The sequence below is a fragment of the Scyliorhinus canicula genome, chromosome 18 (genome assembly GCF_902713615.1).
Source record: "Scyliorhinus canicula chromosome 18, sScyCan1.1, whole genome shotgun sequence".
Lineage (NCBI taxonomy): Eukaryota > Metazoa > Chordata > Chondrichthyes > Carcharhiniformes > Scyliorhinidae > Scyliorhinus > Scyliorhinus canicula.
The window spans coordinates 76,066,549-76,080,832 of record NC_052163.1 but is presented as its reverse complement, the minus strand read 5'-3'; the positions used below and the strand labels follow the sequence as shown (position 1 = coordinate 76,080,832).

Sequence of the window (14,284 nt, the reverse complement as noted above, 5' to 3'; positions counted from 1 at the left end):
CAGCGGGTATCCTCCTCTTCCACATGGTGCCAAGTCCGCAAGAACATGGCACCATCTCCTTGCTGAGGCGGAGCCTCCTATGGCACATACTGGGCGGGATTCTCCGACCCCACGCAGGGTCGGAGAATTGGCGGGAAGCGGCGTCATTTCCGCTCCCGCAGGTTTCGTAATTCTCCCGCCGGAAAAAAACCGGCGTTGTGCAAATCCCGTCGGCGGCCTGTGAAAACAGCTGGCGCCGGCGGGATTTCATTTTATTTGCACTGACCTGAAATCTCCGGCCCGGATGGGCCGAAGTCCCGCCGACGTGGCCACGGGTCACGTCGGCGCAAATCAGAGTTGATTTAAAACGGCGTCAACCATTGATGATGGTTGACGCCGTTCAGTGTCGGGGGTGGGTTGAGGCATTGGGGGGGGGGGGGGGGGTGGGTTGCGGCCATCGGGGGGTAGCGGCCATCGGGGGAGTGGGTTGCAGCATCGGGGGAGTGGGTAGCGGCCATCGGGGGAGTGGGTTGCGGCCATCGGGGGAGGTGCTTGCAGCATCGGGGGAGTGGGTAGCGGCCATCGGGGGAGTGGGTTGCGGCCATCGGGGGAGTGGGTTGCGGCCATCGGGGGAGTGGGTTGCAGCATCGGGGGAGTGGGTAGCGGCCATCGGGGGAGTGGGTAGCGGCCATCGGGGGAGTGGGTTGCGGCCATCGGGGGAGTTGCTTGCAGCATCGGGGGAGTGGGTAGCGGCCATCGGGGGAGTGGGTTGCGGCCATCGGGGGAGTGGGTTGCGGCCATCGGGGGGGTGGGTTGCAGCATCGGGGGAGTGGGTAGCGGCCATCGGGGGAGTGGGTTGCGGCCATCGGGGGGGGGTGGTGTGGGTTGCGGCCATCGGGGGGGTGGGTTGCACCATCGGGGGAGTTGCTTGCAGCATCGGGGGAGTTGCTTGCAGCATCGGGGGAGTGGGTAGCGGCCATCGGGGGAGTGGGTAGCGGCATCGGGGGGGTTTGGGGGCAGCGGCGGGCAGAGAGGGGGGGGGGGCGACGGTGCGTTGGCCCCGGGCATCCGTCGCCCCCCCCCCCTCTGTACGCCGCTGCCCCCTACCCTAACCACCCCCCCCCTCACCACCCCTACCTCCCTCCAACGCCCCTACCCCCCTCCCCACCACCCCTACCCCCCTCCAACGCCGCCCCCCATCTCTCGCAACGCCGCAACCCCCCCCCCCCTCAACGCCGGGTCCCCCCCCCCCTCAACGCCGGGTCCCCCCCCTCAACGCCGGGTCCCCTCCACCCTCAACGCCGCAACCCACACCCCGTCCCCCTCCCTCTGAAGGCCGGTACCCACACCCCCCCTCTCTCCTCCTCCCCCCCTTCCTTCCTCCATCCCCCCCTTCCTTCCTCCGTTAGTGGGGGGGGGGGGGGGGGTGCGGCGTTAGTGGGGGGTGGGTGCGGCGTTCGAGTGGGGTAGGGGTGGTGAAGGGGGTAGGGGTGGTGAGGGGAGGGGGTTGGGGTAGGGGCAGCGGGGTGCAGAGGAGGGGGGCGACGGATGCCCGGGGCCAACGCACCGTCGCCCCCCCTCTGCACGCAGCTGCCCCTACCCCAACCCCCTCCCTTCACCACTCCTACCCCCTTCACCACCCCTATCCCCCTCCAACGCCGCACCCCCCTCCAACGCCGCACCCCCACACCCCCACTAACGCCGCACCCCCCCCCCCCCCAACTAACAGAGGAAGGAAGGGGGGGGGAGGAGGAGAGAGGGAGGGGAGGAGGAGAGAGGGGGGGGGGGAGGAGGAGAGAGGGAGGGGGGGGAGGAGGAGAGAGGGAGGGGGGGGAGGAGGAGAGAGGGAGGGGGGGGAGGAGGAGAGAGGGAGGGGGGGGAGGAGGAGAGAGGGAGGGGGGGGAGGAGGAGAGAGGGAGGGGGGGAGGAGGAGAGAGGGGGGGAGGAGGAGAGAGGGGGGGAGGAGGAGAGAGGGGGGGAGAGGGGGGGAGAGGGGGGGGAGAGGGGGGGGAGAGGGGGGGGAGGAGGGGGAGGAGGGGAGGAGAGGGGGGAGGGGAGGAGAGGGGGGGGGAGGAGAGGGGGGGGGAGGAGGAGAGAGGGGGGGAGGAGGAGAGAGGGGGGGGAGGAGGAGAGAGGGGGGGAGGAGGAGAGAGGGGGGGAGAGGGGGGGAGAGGGGGGGGAGAGGGGGGGGAGAGGGGGGGGGAGAGAGGGAGGGGAGGAGGAGAGAGGGAGGGGGGGAGGAGGAGAGAGGGAGGGGGGGGGAGGAGGAGAGAGGGAGGGGGGGGAGGAGGAGAGAGGGAGGGGGGGGAGGAGGAGAGAGGGAGGGGGGGGAGGAGGAGAGAGGGAGGGGGGGGAGGAGGAGAGAGGGAGGGGGGGGAGGAGGAGAGAGGGAGGGGGGGAGGAGGAGAGAGGGGGGGAGGAGGAGAGAGGGGGGGAGGAGGAGAGAGGGGGGGGGAGAGGGGGGGGAGAGGGGGGGGAGAGGGGGGGGGGAGGAGGGGGAGGAGGGGAGGAGAGGGGGGAGGGGAGGAGAGGGGGGGGGAGGAGAGGGGGGGGAGGAGGAGAGAGGGGGGGAGGAGGAGAGAGGGGGGGGAGGAGGAGAGAGGGGGGGAGAGGGGGGGGAGAGGGGGGGGAGAGGGGGGGGGAGGAGGGGGAGGAGGGGAGGAGAGGGGGGAGGGGAGGAGAGGGGGGGGGAGGAGAGGGGGGGGGAGGAGGAGAGGGGGGGGTGTGGGTACCGGCCTTCAGAGGGAGGGGGACGGGGTGTGGGTACCGGCATTGAGGGGGGGGACCCGGCATTGAGGGGGGGGGAGACCCGGCATTGAGGGGGGGGGGAGACCCGGCATTGAGGGGGGGGGGAGACCCGGCATTGAGGGGGGGGGGAGACCCGGCATTGAGGGGGGGGGGACCCGGCGTTGAGGGGAGGGGGGGACCCGGCGTTGAGGGGAGGGGGGGACCCGGCGTTGAGGGGAGGGGGGGACCCGGCGTTGAGGGGGGGGGGACCCGGCGTTGAGGGGAGGGGGAGACCCGGCGTTGAGGGGGGGGGGACCCGGCGTTGAGGGGAGGGGGGGACCCGGCGTTGAGGGGAGGGGGGGACCCGGCGTTGAGGGGAGGGGGGGACCCGGCGTTGAGGGGAGGGGGGGACCCGGCGTTGGAGGGGGGTAGGGGTGGTGGGGAGGGAGGTAGGGGTGGTGGGGAGGGAGGTAGGGGTGGTGAGGGTGGGTTGAGGTAGGGGTGGTGAGGGGGGGGGTTGAGGTAGGGGTGGTGAGGGGGGGTTGAGGTAGGGGTGGTGAGGGGGGGGTTGAGGTAGGGGTGGTGAGGGGGGGGTTGGGGTAGGGGGCAGCAGCGTACAGAGGGGGGGGGCGACGGTGCGTTGGCCCCGGGCATCCGTCGCCCCCCCTCTCTGCCCGCCGCTGCCCCCAAACCCCCCCCCCCAAATGCCGGAACACCCCCCCCCCCCAAATGCCGGAACACACCACCCCCCCCCCCCCCCAAATGCCGGAACACACCACCCCCCCCCCCCCAAATGCCGGAAACACACCACCCCCCCCCCAAATGCCGGAACACACCACCCCCCCCCCCAAATGCCGGAACACACCACCACCCCCCCCCCCCAAATGCCGGAACACACCACCACCACCCCCCCAAATGCCGGAACACACCACCACCCCCCCAAAAGCCGGGTCTGTCTCTCTCCTCCTTATCCTCCAAAAGACGCCGGGTCTCACCACTTCCGCAGCTGGTGAAACTGACGCGTATCGCGTCAGTCAGCTGCTAGCCCCTCCGGGAACGGAGAATAGCGGCCTTAAAGAAGGCCCCGACGCCGGAGTCATTAACACCGATTTTTCTCGCAGGCAACCCGCGTTACGAAGGGCTACGGAGAATCCCGCCCACTGTCTGTCATTTGTTCAAACGGCCTGTACACCTTGGGACGTCGTGGCTTCCCCCTCTAGGTTCCTGCCTGGCCTGATGGTCAGCCAGGTTCTCAGGGTGTGGGGTGGGACCCTGTACATGGGCCACCACCTCCAGCCTTTGTCGATGCTGCTGCCGCCGCCTTCTCCAGTGTCTGGTCACCTGGCCTGTCAGCAGCACCACAAGGGAAGCTTCCACAGGGTCCAAGATATTGTCCATACCATTTAATATCTGTAAGAAATTGGAGAGGGTGAGACAACCAGCTGTATCTTCCACCCAGGGATCCTCCAGTCCCCCATTACGACCTCCCCCACCCCACCTAGCAAGTCCTGCCCACGCACTCCCGACCGCAGAGGGGGCCTCTGGTCACATCCTATATCCCAGACACCCGTCTGTAACGTTACCTGGAGCAGGCACTGGTCCCCTCCCCGGCTCACACACCCACTCAGTGCTAGGTCCACCTTGGACGGTCAGATGTTGGCCATTGCGTCCTTGGTGTTGCCTCCCGCAGTGTTCAGGCAGTGTCCAGGCATCATGATCTGATTGGGATGCTAGGCAATAACCCCCACGTACTACATGGCACACCTTCCCACGGGATGTGCAAAGTGCTCACTTAACTATAATTGCCAATTCCCTATTAGCAATAGCCTTCGCCGTGCGGCCAGAGGCCTCCACGGTCAGGCGGGCTGGGGATGACCCTGAAATGGGACAACACGATCCAGGGGTTGGCATGGCAGACCCATGGGCACTGAAACACCCACCCCCCAGCCCAGGACTAGCCACACCCCCTGCTCCACCACACCCCACCGATGGTCCACCCTGACTGAGACTGGCCCTTGGGAACTCCCCTACCCGCCCTCCAAGCTCCGGAGCAGCAACCCCCGGTGGAGAAGATGGCTACTTACCTCCTCGGGTCTCCGCAGCACCCCTTCTGCCAGCTTCACTTTTTAAAGAGGACTACTAATTGACACTTGCTGGGGGTGCCATTAGATCACTGGGCCATTAGATAGGGCATCGCTTCTGTTAATCGTATGGAGATTGTGTTTGAATGGTGATTATTGGTTCTCGACTTTGGCCTCTTCGCACTCTTGTCGCACTCTCACTTAAGTGCAACATGGCTATTAAATCATGCCCAGGGCTTGTCAGAAAAACATTACAGCGCAGGAGGCCATTTGGTCCATGCCAGCCTGAGGACACGCGGGTGCCCTTTCTAATCCAACCTTCCTACCCCCAGTCCATAGCCCTGTAGCTTAGAGCATTTAAGGTGCAGATCCAGGTATTTTAAAAAAGAGTTTAGGGTCCCTGCCTCCACCACCAACTTAGGAAGTGAATTCCAGACTCCCACTGCCCTCTGCATAAAAGAGCTTTTCCTCATGTGCCCTCTGCACCTTCTGCCACTTATCTTGAATCTAAATCCCCTGGTTCTAGAATTCTCCACCAAGGAAAACAATTTTATCCTGTCCACTCTAGCCCTTCCCTCATAATTTTGTACACCTGAATGAATTCACCCCTCACCCTTCTTTGTTCCAAGGAAAATAATCCCAACCTATCCAATCTCTCGTAGCTACATTTCTACCCTGGGAACCCTGGTTCTTGTAAACCATCTCTGCACTTTCTCCAGAACAATGCTGTCCTTCCTGTAATGTGGTGACCAGAACTGCACACAATATTCCAGATGTTGCCTCACCAATGTTTTATACAATTCTAACATTATATCCTTATTTTTATATTCTATACCTCTGCCAATGAAGGCGAGCATTCCATATGCTTTTGTAACAACCTTGTACTGCTACCTTTAGGAACCTGTATACTTGTACACCAAGATCTCGCACTTCACCTACCCCTCTTAGTATATTCCCATTTGTTGTGTACTCCCTAAATGCATGACCTCACATTTTTCTGTGTTAAATTCCATCTGCCACTTTATTGCCCACTCCACCAACCCATCTATATCGTTTTGGACATTATAGTTATCCTCTACTGTGCATCACTCAGCCAATCTTTGTGCCGTCTACAAATTTCCCAATTGTGCTCCACACATTCATATCCAAATTGTTAATATAGATAAACAGTATATACATCAAGCCCTGTGGAACACCACTTCAAACAACTTTCCATTTAAAAGGGCAGCCATTGACCACTACCCCTTGTTTCTTGTTACTAAGCCAACTTTTTATCCGTTAAAAAATTTTTTTTTAGAGTACCCAATTCATTTTTTCCAATGAAGGGGCAATTTAGCGTGCCCAATCCACCGAGCCTGCACACGTTTGGGCTGTGGGGGCAAAACCCACGCAAACACAGGGAGAATGTGCAAACTCCACACAAACAGTGGCACAGAGCCGGGATCGAACCTGGGACCTCGGCGCCTTGAGGCAGCAGTGCTACTCACTGCGCCACCGTGCTGCCCCATCTTTTTATCCAGTTTGCCACATTACTGTGTATCACATAAGCTTTCACTTTCTTGACCAATCTGTCATGTGGGTCTTTGTCAAAACGTCTGACTAAAATTCATGTACACCATCCACCGCACTACCTTCATCAATCCTTCTTGTCACTTCCTCGAAGAAGTCGATCAAATTTGTGAGGCAAGAACTTCCTTTAAGAAATTCATGCTGACTATCCCTAACTAGTCTATGCCTTTCTGTGACAGTTGATTCTGTCTCTCAGGATTGGTTCTACTAATTTGCCCACCACTGACCTAAGACTAATTGGTCTATAATTGTCAGTCCCTTTTTAAAATAATTTTTATTGAGATTTTTGAAACATGTATAACAACAGAATAATAATAATAACAATAATAAACACCCCCCCCCGGCACCCATAACAACGCATACACGAACCCCCTCACCCTCCCAAAACCCAATAAACAACAAAATAAATTAACAATAAATTAAATTAACATAAACAATGCCCGCCTGAAACCGCCCCCCCTTTTTCCCCCCCTCCCCCCTGGGTTGCTGCTGTCACTGACCTAGTTCCCTATCTTTGAGCCAGAAAGTCAAGGAAAGGCTGCCACCGCCTAAAGAACCCTTGTACCGACCCCCTCAGGGCGAATTTGACCTTCTCCAGCTTAATGAATCCTGCCATGTCATTGATCCAGGTCTCCACGCTTGGGGGTCTCGCATCTTTCCATTGCAACAAGCTCCTCCGCCGGGCTACTAGGGATGCAAAGGCCAAAACACCGGCCTCTTTCACCTCCTGCACTCCCGGCTCCACCCCAACCCCAAATATCGCGAGTCCCCAGCCTGGCATGACCCTGGACCCTACCACCCTCAACACTGTCCTCGCCACCCCCTGCCAGAATTCCCCCAGTGCCGGGCATGCCCAAAACATATGGGCATGGTTTGCTGGGCTCCCCAAACACCTAATGCACCTGTCCTCACCCCCAAAAAATCTGCTCATCCTCGTCCCGGACATATGAGCCCTGTGCAGTACCTTGAACTGGATGAGGCGAAGCCTCGCACATGAAGAAGAGGAGTTCACCCTCTCCAGGGCGCCGCCCATGTCCCCTCCTCAATCTGCTCCCCCAGCTCCACTTCCCACTTAGCCTTCAGCTCCTCTACCGACGCCTCCTCCACCTCCTGCATCATCCTGGTAGATGTCAGACACCTTCCCATCCCCAACCCACACCCCCGAGAGCACCCTATCCCTTACCCCCCGCGGGGGCAGTGAAGGGAACCTCTCCACCTGCCGCCTAGCAAATGCCTTGACATGAAGGTACCTGAACATATTCCCCGTGGGGAGCTCAAACTTCTCCTCCAGCTCACCCAGCCTCGCAAACCTCCCGTCAATGAACAGGTCTCCCAACTTCCTTATGCCCGCCCTGTGCCACCCCAGGAACCCGCCATCAATGTTCCCTGGGACAAACCGGTGGTTCCCCCGCAGCGGGGCCTCCACCGAGCCCCCCACTTCCTCCCTGTGTCGCCTCCACTGCCCCCAAATCTTGAGGGTAGCCGCCACCACCGGGCTCGTAGTGTACCTCGTTGGAGGGAGCGGCAACGGCGCCGTTACTAGTGCCTTCAGGCTTGTGCCTCCACAGGACGCCATCTCCATCCGTTTCCATGCTGCCCCCTCCCCATCCATTACCCACTTGTGTACCATCGAGACATTAGCCGCCCAATAGTACCCAGTGAGGTTGGGCAGCGCCAGCCCCCTTCTATCCCTGCCCCGCTCCAAAAAGACCCTCCTCACCCTCAGAGTCCCGTGCGCCCAAACAAATCCCATGATGCTACTATTCACCCTCCTAAAAAAGGCCCTCGGAATGAAAATGGGGAGGCACTGAAACAAAAACAAAAACCTCGGGAGCACCGTCATTTTAACGGACTGTACTCTACCCGCCAACGACAGCGGCAGCATGTCCCACCTTTTAAACTCCTCCTCCATCTGCTCCACCAACCTAGTAAAATTAAGCTTATGCAAAGTCCCCCAACTCCTAGTCACCTGAACCCCCAGGTACCTAAAACTCCTCACTGCCCTTTTTAGCGGGAGCCTACCAATCCCCTCCTCCTGATCTCTCGGGTGTACAACAAACAGCTCACTCTTGCCCAGGTTCAACTTCTAGCCCGAGAAACTCCCAAACTCAGCAAGAATCTCCATCACCTCCGGCATTCCCCCCACCGGGTCTGCTACATACAGCAGCAAGTCATCTGCGTACAGCGACCCTCGGTGCTCCTCCCCACCCCGCACCAGACCCCTCCACCTCCCCGACTCCCTGAGCGCCATGGCCAGAGGCTCAATTGCCAACGCAAAAAGCAAGGGGGACAGGGGGCACCCCTGCCTCGTCCCACGGTAGAGCCTGAAGTACTCGGACCTCCTCCCATTTGTCGCTACACTCGCCATCGGGGCCTCGTACAGCAACCTCACCCATTTAATAAACCCCACCCTAAACCCGAACCTCTCTAACACCTCCCACAAGTACCCCCACTCAACCCTATCAAAGGCCTTCTCCGCATCCAATGCCACCACAATCTCCGCCTCTCCTTCTACCGCCGGCATCATTATCACATTTAGCAGCCTTCGCACGTTAGTGTTCAGCTGCCTCCCCTTCACAAAACCCGTCTGATCTTCATGTATCACCCCCGGCACACAGTCCTCTATTCTAGTGGCCAAGAACTTCGCCAGCAACATGGCGTCCACATTCAGCAGTGAAATCGGCCTATATGATCAGCACTGCACAGGGTCCTTATCTCGCTTCAGGATCAGGGAAATCGGCGCCCGTGACATCGTCGGGGGCAAAGCACCTCCCTCCCATGCCTCGTTAAAGGTCCGGACCAACAGGGGGACCAATAGGTCCGCGTATTTTTTATAAAATTCAACCGGGAACCCATCCGATCCCGGCGCCTTCCCCGACAGCATGTGGCCAATCCCTCTAACCAGCTCCTCCAACTCGATCGGCGCCCCCAGTCCCTCCACCTGTTCCTCCTGCACCCTTGGAAATCGCAGTCTGTTCAAAAAGCTCTCCATTCCACACCCCCCCGGCTCCGACCAGTACAGTTCCCTGTAGAAGTCCCTAAAGACCCCATTGACCTCTGCCCCCTGCCGCACCACATTCCCACCCCTATCCTTCACTCCACCAATCTACCTAGCCGCTTCCCGCTTGCGAAGCTGATGCGCCAGCATCCTGCTCGCCTTCTCTCCATATTCATAGACCGCTCCCTGCGCCTTCCCCCACTGTGTCTCCGCCTTTCTGGTGGTCAATAAATCAAACTTGGCCTGCAGGCTACGCCGCTCCCCAAGCAATCCATCCTCCGGGGCCTCTGCATACCTCCTATCTACACTCAGCAGCTCCCCCACCAGTCTCTCCCTCTCCCTCCTCTCCCTGTGGGCTCGGATGGAGATCAGCTCCCCCCTAATCATTGCCTTCAGAGCCTCCCACACCATCCCCACCCAGACCTCCCCAGTATCATTGGCCTCGAGGTACCTCTCAATACATCCCCGGACCCTCCTGCACACCTCCTCATCAGTCAACAGCCCCATGTCCAGACGCCAAAGCGGGCGCTGGTCCCGCACCTCCCCCATCTCCAGATCCACCCAATGCAGAGCATGGTCCGAAATTGCTATAGCCGAATATTCGGCATCCTCCACCCTCGGGACCAGCCCCCTACTCAGGACAAAGAAATCAATACGGGAATAAACCCTGTGCACATAGGAGAAAAAAGAGTACTCCCGAGCCCTCGGCCTCCCAAACCTCCAGGGATCCACTCCTCCCATCTGGTCAATAAACCCCCTCAACACCTTGGCCGTCGCCGGCCTCCTGCCCGTCCTAGAACTAGAACGATCCAGTGGGGGATCCAGCACCGTATTGAAGTCCCCCCCCATGATCAGGCCCCCCACCTCCAGGTCAGGAATGTGGCCCAACATACGCCTCATGAAACCAGCATCATCCCAATTTGGGGCATACACATTTACCAACACTACCCTCTCCCCCTGCAGCTTACCGCTCATCATCACATACCTGCCGCCACTATCAGCCACCACCTCAGACGCCTCAAATGCCACCCTCTTCCCCACCAGGATCGCCACCCCCCGGTTCTTCGCGTCGAGCCCTGAATGGAAAACTTGCCCCACCCACCCCTTCCTCAGACAAACCTGGTCCGCCACCTTCAGGTGAGTCTCCTGAAGCATGGCCACGTCCGCCTTCAGATGCGAAAACACCCGGGCCCGCTTCACCGGCCCATTCAACCCCCGCACGTTCCACGTGATCAGCCGGATCAGGGGGCACCCCGCCCCCCTCGACTAGCCATAGCCCATCGACTGCTCGCCCCTGGCCAGCACCCCCCCCCACTCGGCCCGTTTCCCACGGAGTCCCTTTTTAAACAATGGTACCATGTTCACATTTCTTCAGTCCTCCGGTACGTCCCGAGGATTGGAAAATCATCCTCAGAGCATCTGCTATCTCCTCCCTGACCTCCTTCAGTAGCCTGCGAATTGCCAGTCTTCCTAACAAACAAAATTCCCCAACAAATTAATTACTGTTCTCAATGGCCTACATCAAAAGTGCAAATGTGTGTTACTGCTTTGATTTGTCCTTCACTGCAATACACTGCTGCATGCATGTACTACATTAGATATTACACCAGTGTGCAACTTCAGGATAGTGATTTCAAAGATCAGCTACATTGATTTTCGGAAATGGCGATGGAACAGGTCTCAAACCCATCGATTGAACAAGGAAGAACAGTTCTTAATCTGGCTTGGAAGATCATGTGAAAGAATTTTTAGTCATGATGATTCTGAATACGCTGTAATCCCTTTGACATTTTTGTACAGGTTTATTTAAAACAAACTTTTTGTCTCTGGAAATACATTCAGATCCTACAAAATCAGTTAAAGACAATTTTCTTTTTTTTCGCAAGGTACCAAAAATAATCAAAACCTCGGCTGAAAAGTGGGACATTACCTCAGATTGCAATTATTTACACCAATTTCGGATAATGTGATTTAAGATGGAATATTCAATCGGGTACTGATGTGAATGCAGTTTCAATGTGATGGTTAATCTATTCATCAGCTCCTCCTCCATTTGAAGCAAAGTTCCTGAAGCAGAGCTACAAAGCTATGCAATAATTTTGATAAATACCAAAACTGGTTTAAGATCATTCATTGCTCCCTGATCTTTCCAATTCCTGCATTTCAGTCATGCACTATAGCTGTGGTATTTATATCAATGATGCCAACTTACATACATTACAGGCTCATTGTCACAAAACTAATAGTGCCAGTCTGTAAAAACATGCAGCCACTGTTTCATCCTCGATGTCTGTTAAATTTAAGAAGCATTGTATTCTTCATTAATGCTCCACTATGCTTGGTCAGGAATGGGATCCACACCCAGTACAGTTCATGGTAGTACATTCACCATGTCGGGCAGCGACATTCAGCAGCAGCAGCAGAGGACCTAAAATAATGGCAAAAAATGTTTCAGAAGCTACCCCCAGGAATAGATCAGCATCTTTAGGTCCACAGCAAAATATTCTCATTTGCTGTGGGGATTTCTCTCAACTGTGGAAATGACACACAGGTTCAGACAGTCTGCCTTCCCAAAAACAAAACAGCTGCCAACAGCTTCTCATTTTTTTTTTGGGGGGGGGGGGGGGGGGGGGCAGAAGAGAAGAAAGAAGGAAAAGACAAGTAGCAGACTCCCAAATGAGCCAGATTTCACCCCGGTATGGTGTGAATCAATCGGTTCCAGTGAATCAACTGCAACCACTGCTAGGCTCCGTTAAGATATTAATGGCACAATAAATTGATTTTAATTCTCAATCGGGAGTGACCAGCACCCATCAAGTTTGACTGATTCTCCCAGGGCAGCAAGATGTGAAGTTGTGTATTTGAAAAACTGTGTAATATGAAATCGTAAAGTCCCAAGTTTGCAACAATGATATTTGCTTTGCAGGAGACATTTCAATTAGGAACTCCAAAAGAAGACACTGATGAAAGGATTAAATCACAGAAAAACATTGACGAATGGACAAGACTGGAAATACACAGATTTCACAATTCATCTTTTGTTGCAGTTTTATCATCCGATGCATCCTCTTCTTCTTCCTCCTCCTCCTCCCCCCCCTCATCTTTCTTTTCCTCATCCCCTTCCTCCTCTTCATCATCCTCATCGTCAGCCTCATCTTTCTTTTTCGCTTCCTCAGCAATACGTTTGCTTTCTTCCTCATCCTGTTTTTCCTTCATCTTCTTCTCGGGCTCCTAAATAAAAGCAATAAAGAGACATTGGGGTATCACAGGTTAGCCTATGAGCAACTCACATCCCAACCTAGACCCAACTAGACAGCATTCCTTCAACACAGCAAACCGTCCTCCCGCTAACATTGAAGCAAGTATCATGGACTTACACACTTTGTGAGGAGTAAAATTCAGGGCCATCAATTTGCAGAGTCAGCAGAATATTCAAATAATAGGGATTTTTATTTGTTCAAACTTATGTCAGTGAAGGGACACAGAGGGTAATTAACAGTTTAAAGCTTGGCCAAGGCTTTGGTGGGGGAATCAGGGTTCCAGCTCCTCGAGCAATGAGATGCCTTTGGGAATATATAAATTAGCTGGACTTAACCTAAACAATGATGCAGAGGGTAGGTTTACGGTGTTTGCATGCACCATACACAGAAGGTAGGAATGTGTTTAAAATTAGTTGTGGGGGGGGCAGCAGGGTGGCACAGTGGTTAGCATTGCTGCCTACGGCACAGGTTCGAATCCCGGCTCTAGGTCACTGTCCATGTGGAGTTTGTACATTCTCCCCGTGTCTGCGTGGGTTTCGCCCCCACAGCCCAAAAAGATGTGCAGGATAGGTGGATTGGCCACGCTAAATTGCCCCTTAATTGGAAAACAAATTTGGGTACTCTAAATTTTTTTTAAAAATTAGTTGCAGGGTGCTTGTGGTAGGTGCAAGAGATCACCCAGACTAATTGGAGCAAATCTGAAGCTGTGCCGACGAAAGAGAAACACAGGTTTAATATGTCCGATTTTAATGCGGGAGAAAAAGCAAACAATAATTCATTCAGCAAGGGACGTCGGTGACATCATGCACGAGCAAGGCACACAAAAGGTGGCAGGGTTTTTGTTTTTTATCCCTTTTACCCGTTTTTCCTGGGGATTTCAGTGTCCAAACCCAGTTAGTGATTGGGAGAACTTTCGCCCGTCAACAAAGAAGCCCAACGTGAAGAAAGCCCAGGAGGGTAGCCCATTGAAAGAACCTGAAGGAGGGAAGATGGCTCCTGCGCCCATTACATTAGACACACTGGCTGTGGCGATGGTGCAGGAGCTGGAAAAATTCAGCAAGCAGATGGATTGGCAGCTTGAAGGGCAAGGCAAGGAGATAAAGTAATAATTTAAAAACACTGTTGAGGAGGCTCTGGGCCCGATTGCTTGTAAAGATCTCGAATGTGGCAAAATCACAAGGTGAGACGTTAAAGGGTGTGGAGGAGACCTTATTGCAGCATATGGGGCAGTTCACCTCGTTGGAAGCAGAGTTGCTGCTCGTGGCGAAGAGCAACAAAGGCCTGAGGTTAAAAATTGAAGATCTTGTGAACAAGTCGAGGAGGTTGAACATCAGGATGGCGGAGCTGCTGGGGGAAGTGGAGGGTTCGAAGCTGACCGAGGACCTCTCGGAGATGTTTTCTTGGCTGTTGGGAGGGGATGAGTTATTCACCCATCCAGGGTTTGATAGAGATAATTGGGAAGGCAAGGTTGAAAGAGCCATTGTGGAAAGTGAATATCCACTTTCACAGCTACCAAAGAAAGGAGAGGGTCTTGGAGTGGGCAAAAAAGAACCATAATATTGATTGGGAGGGGGCAGCACAGTGGCGCAGTGGGTTAGCCCTGTTGCCTCACGGCGCCAAGGTCCCAGGTTCGATCCCGGCTCTGGGTCACTGTCCGTGTGGAGTTTGCA

General features: G+C 56.1%; 1 protein-coding gene across 1 annotated transcript in view; it reads right to left on the bottom strand.

Moving 5' to 3' along the window:
* Nucleotides 1–11,132: 11,132 nt before the first annotated feature.
* Nucleotides 11,133–14,284, bottom strand: part of calr3a (calreticulin 3a) — a 43,476-nt gene continuing 40,324 nt past the window's right edge. The window contains exon 9 of the mRNA XM_038777005.1: nucleotides 11,133–12,585. Within this exon, the coding sequence (XP_038632933.1) occupies nucleotides 12,379–12,585 (207 nt within the window). The 3' untranslated portion in view covers nucleotides 11,133–12,378. The remainder of the gene's footprint in view (nucleotides 12,586–14,284) is intronic.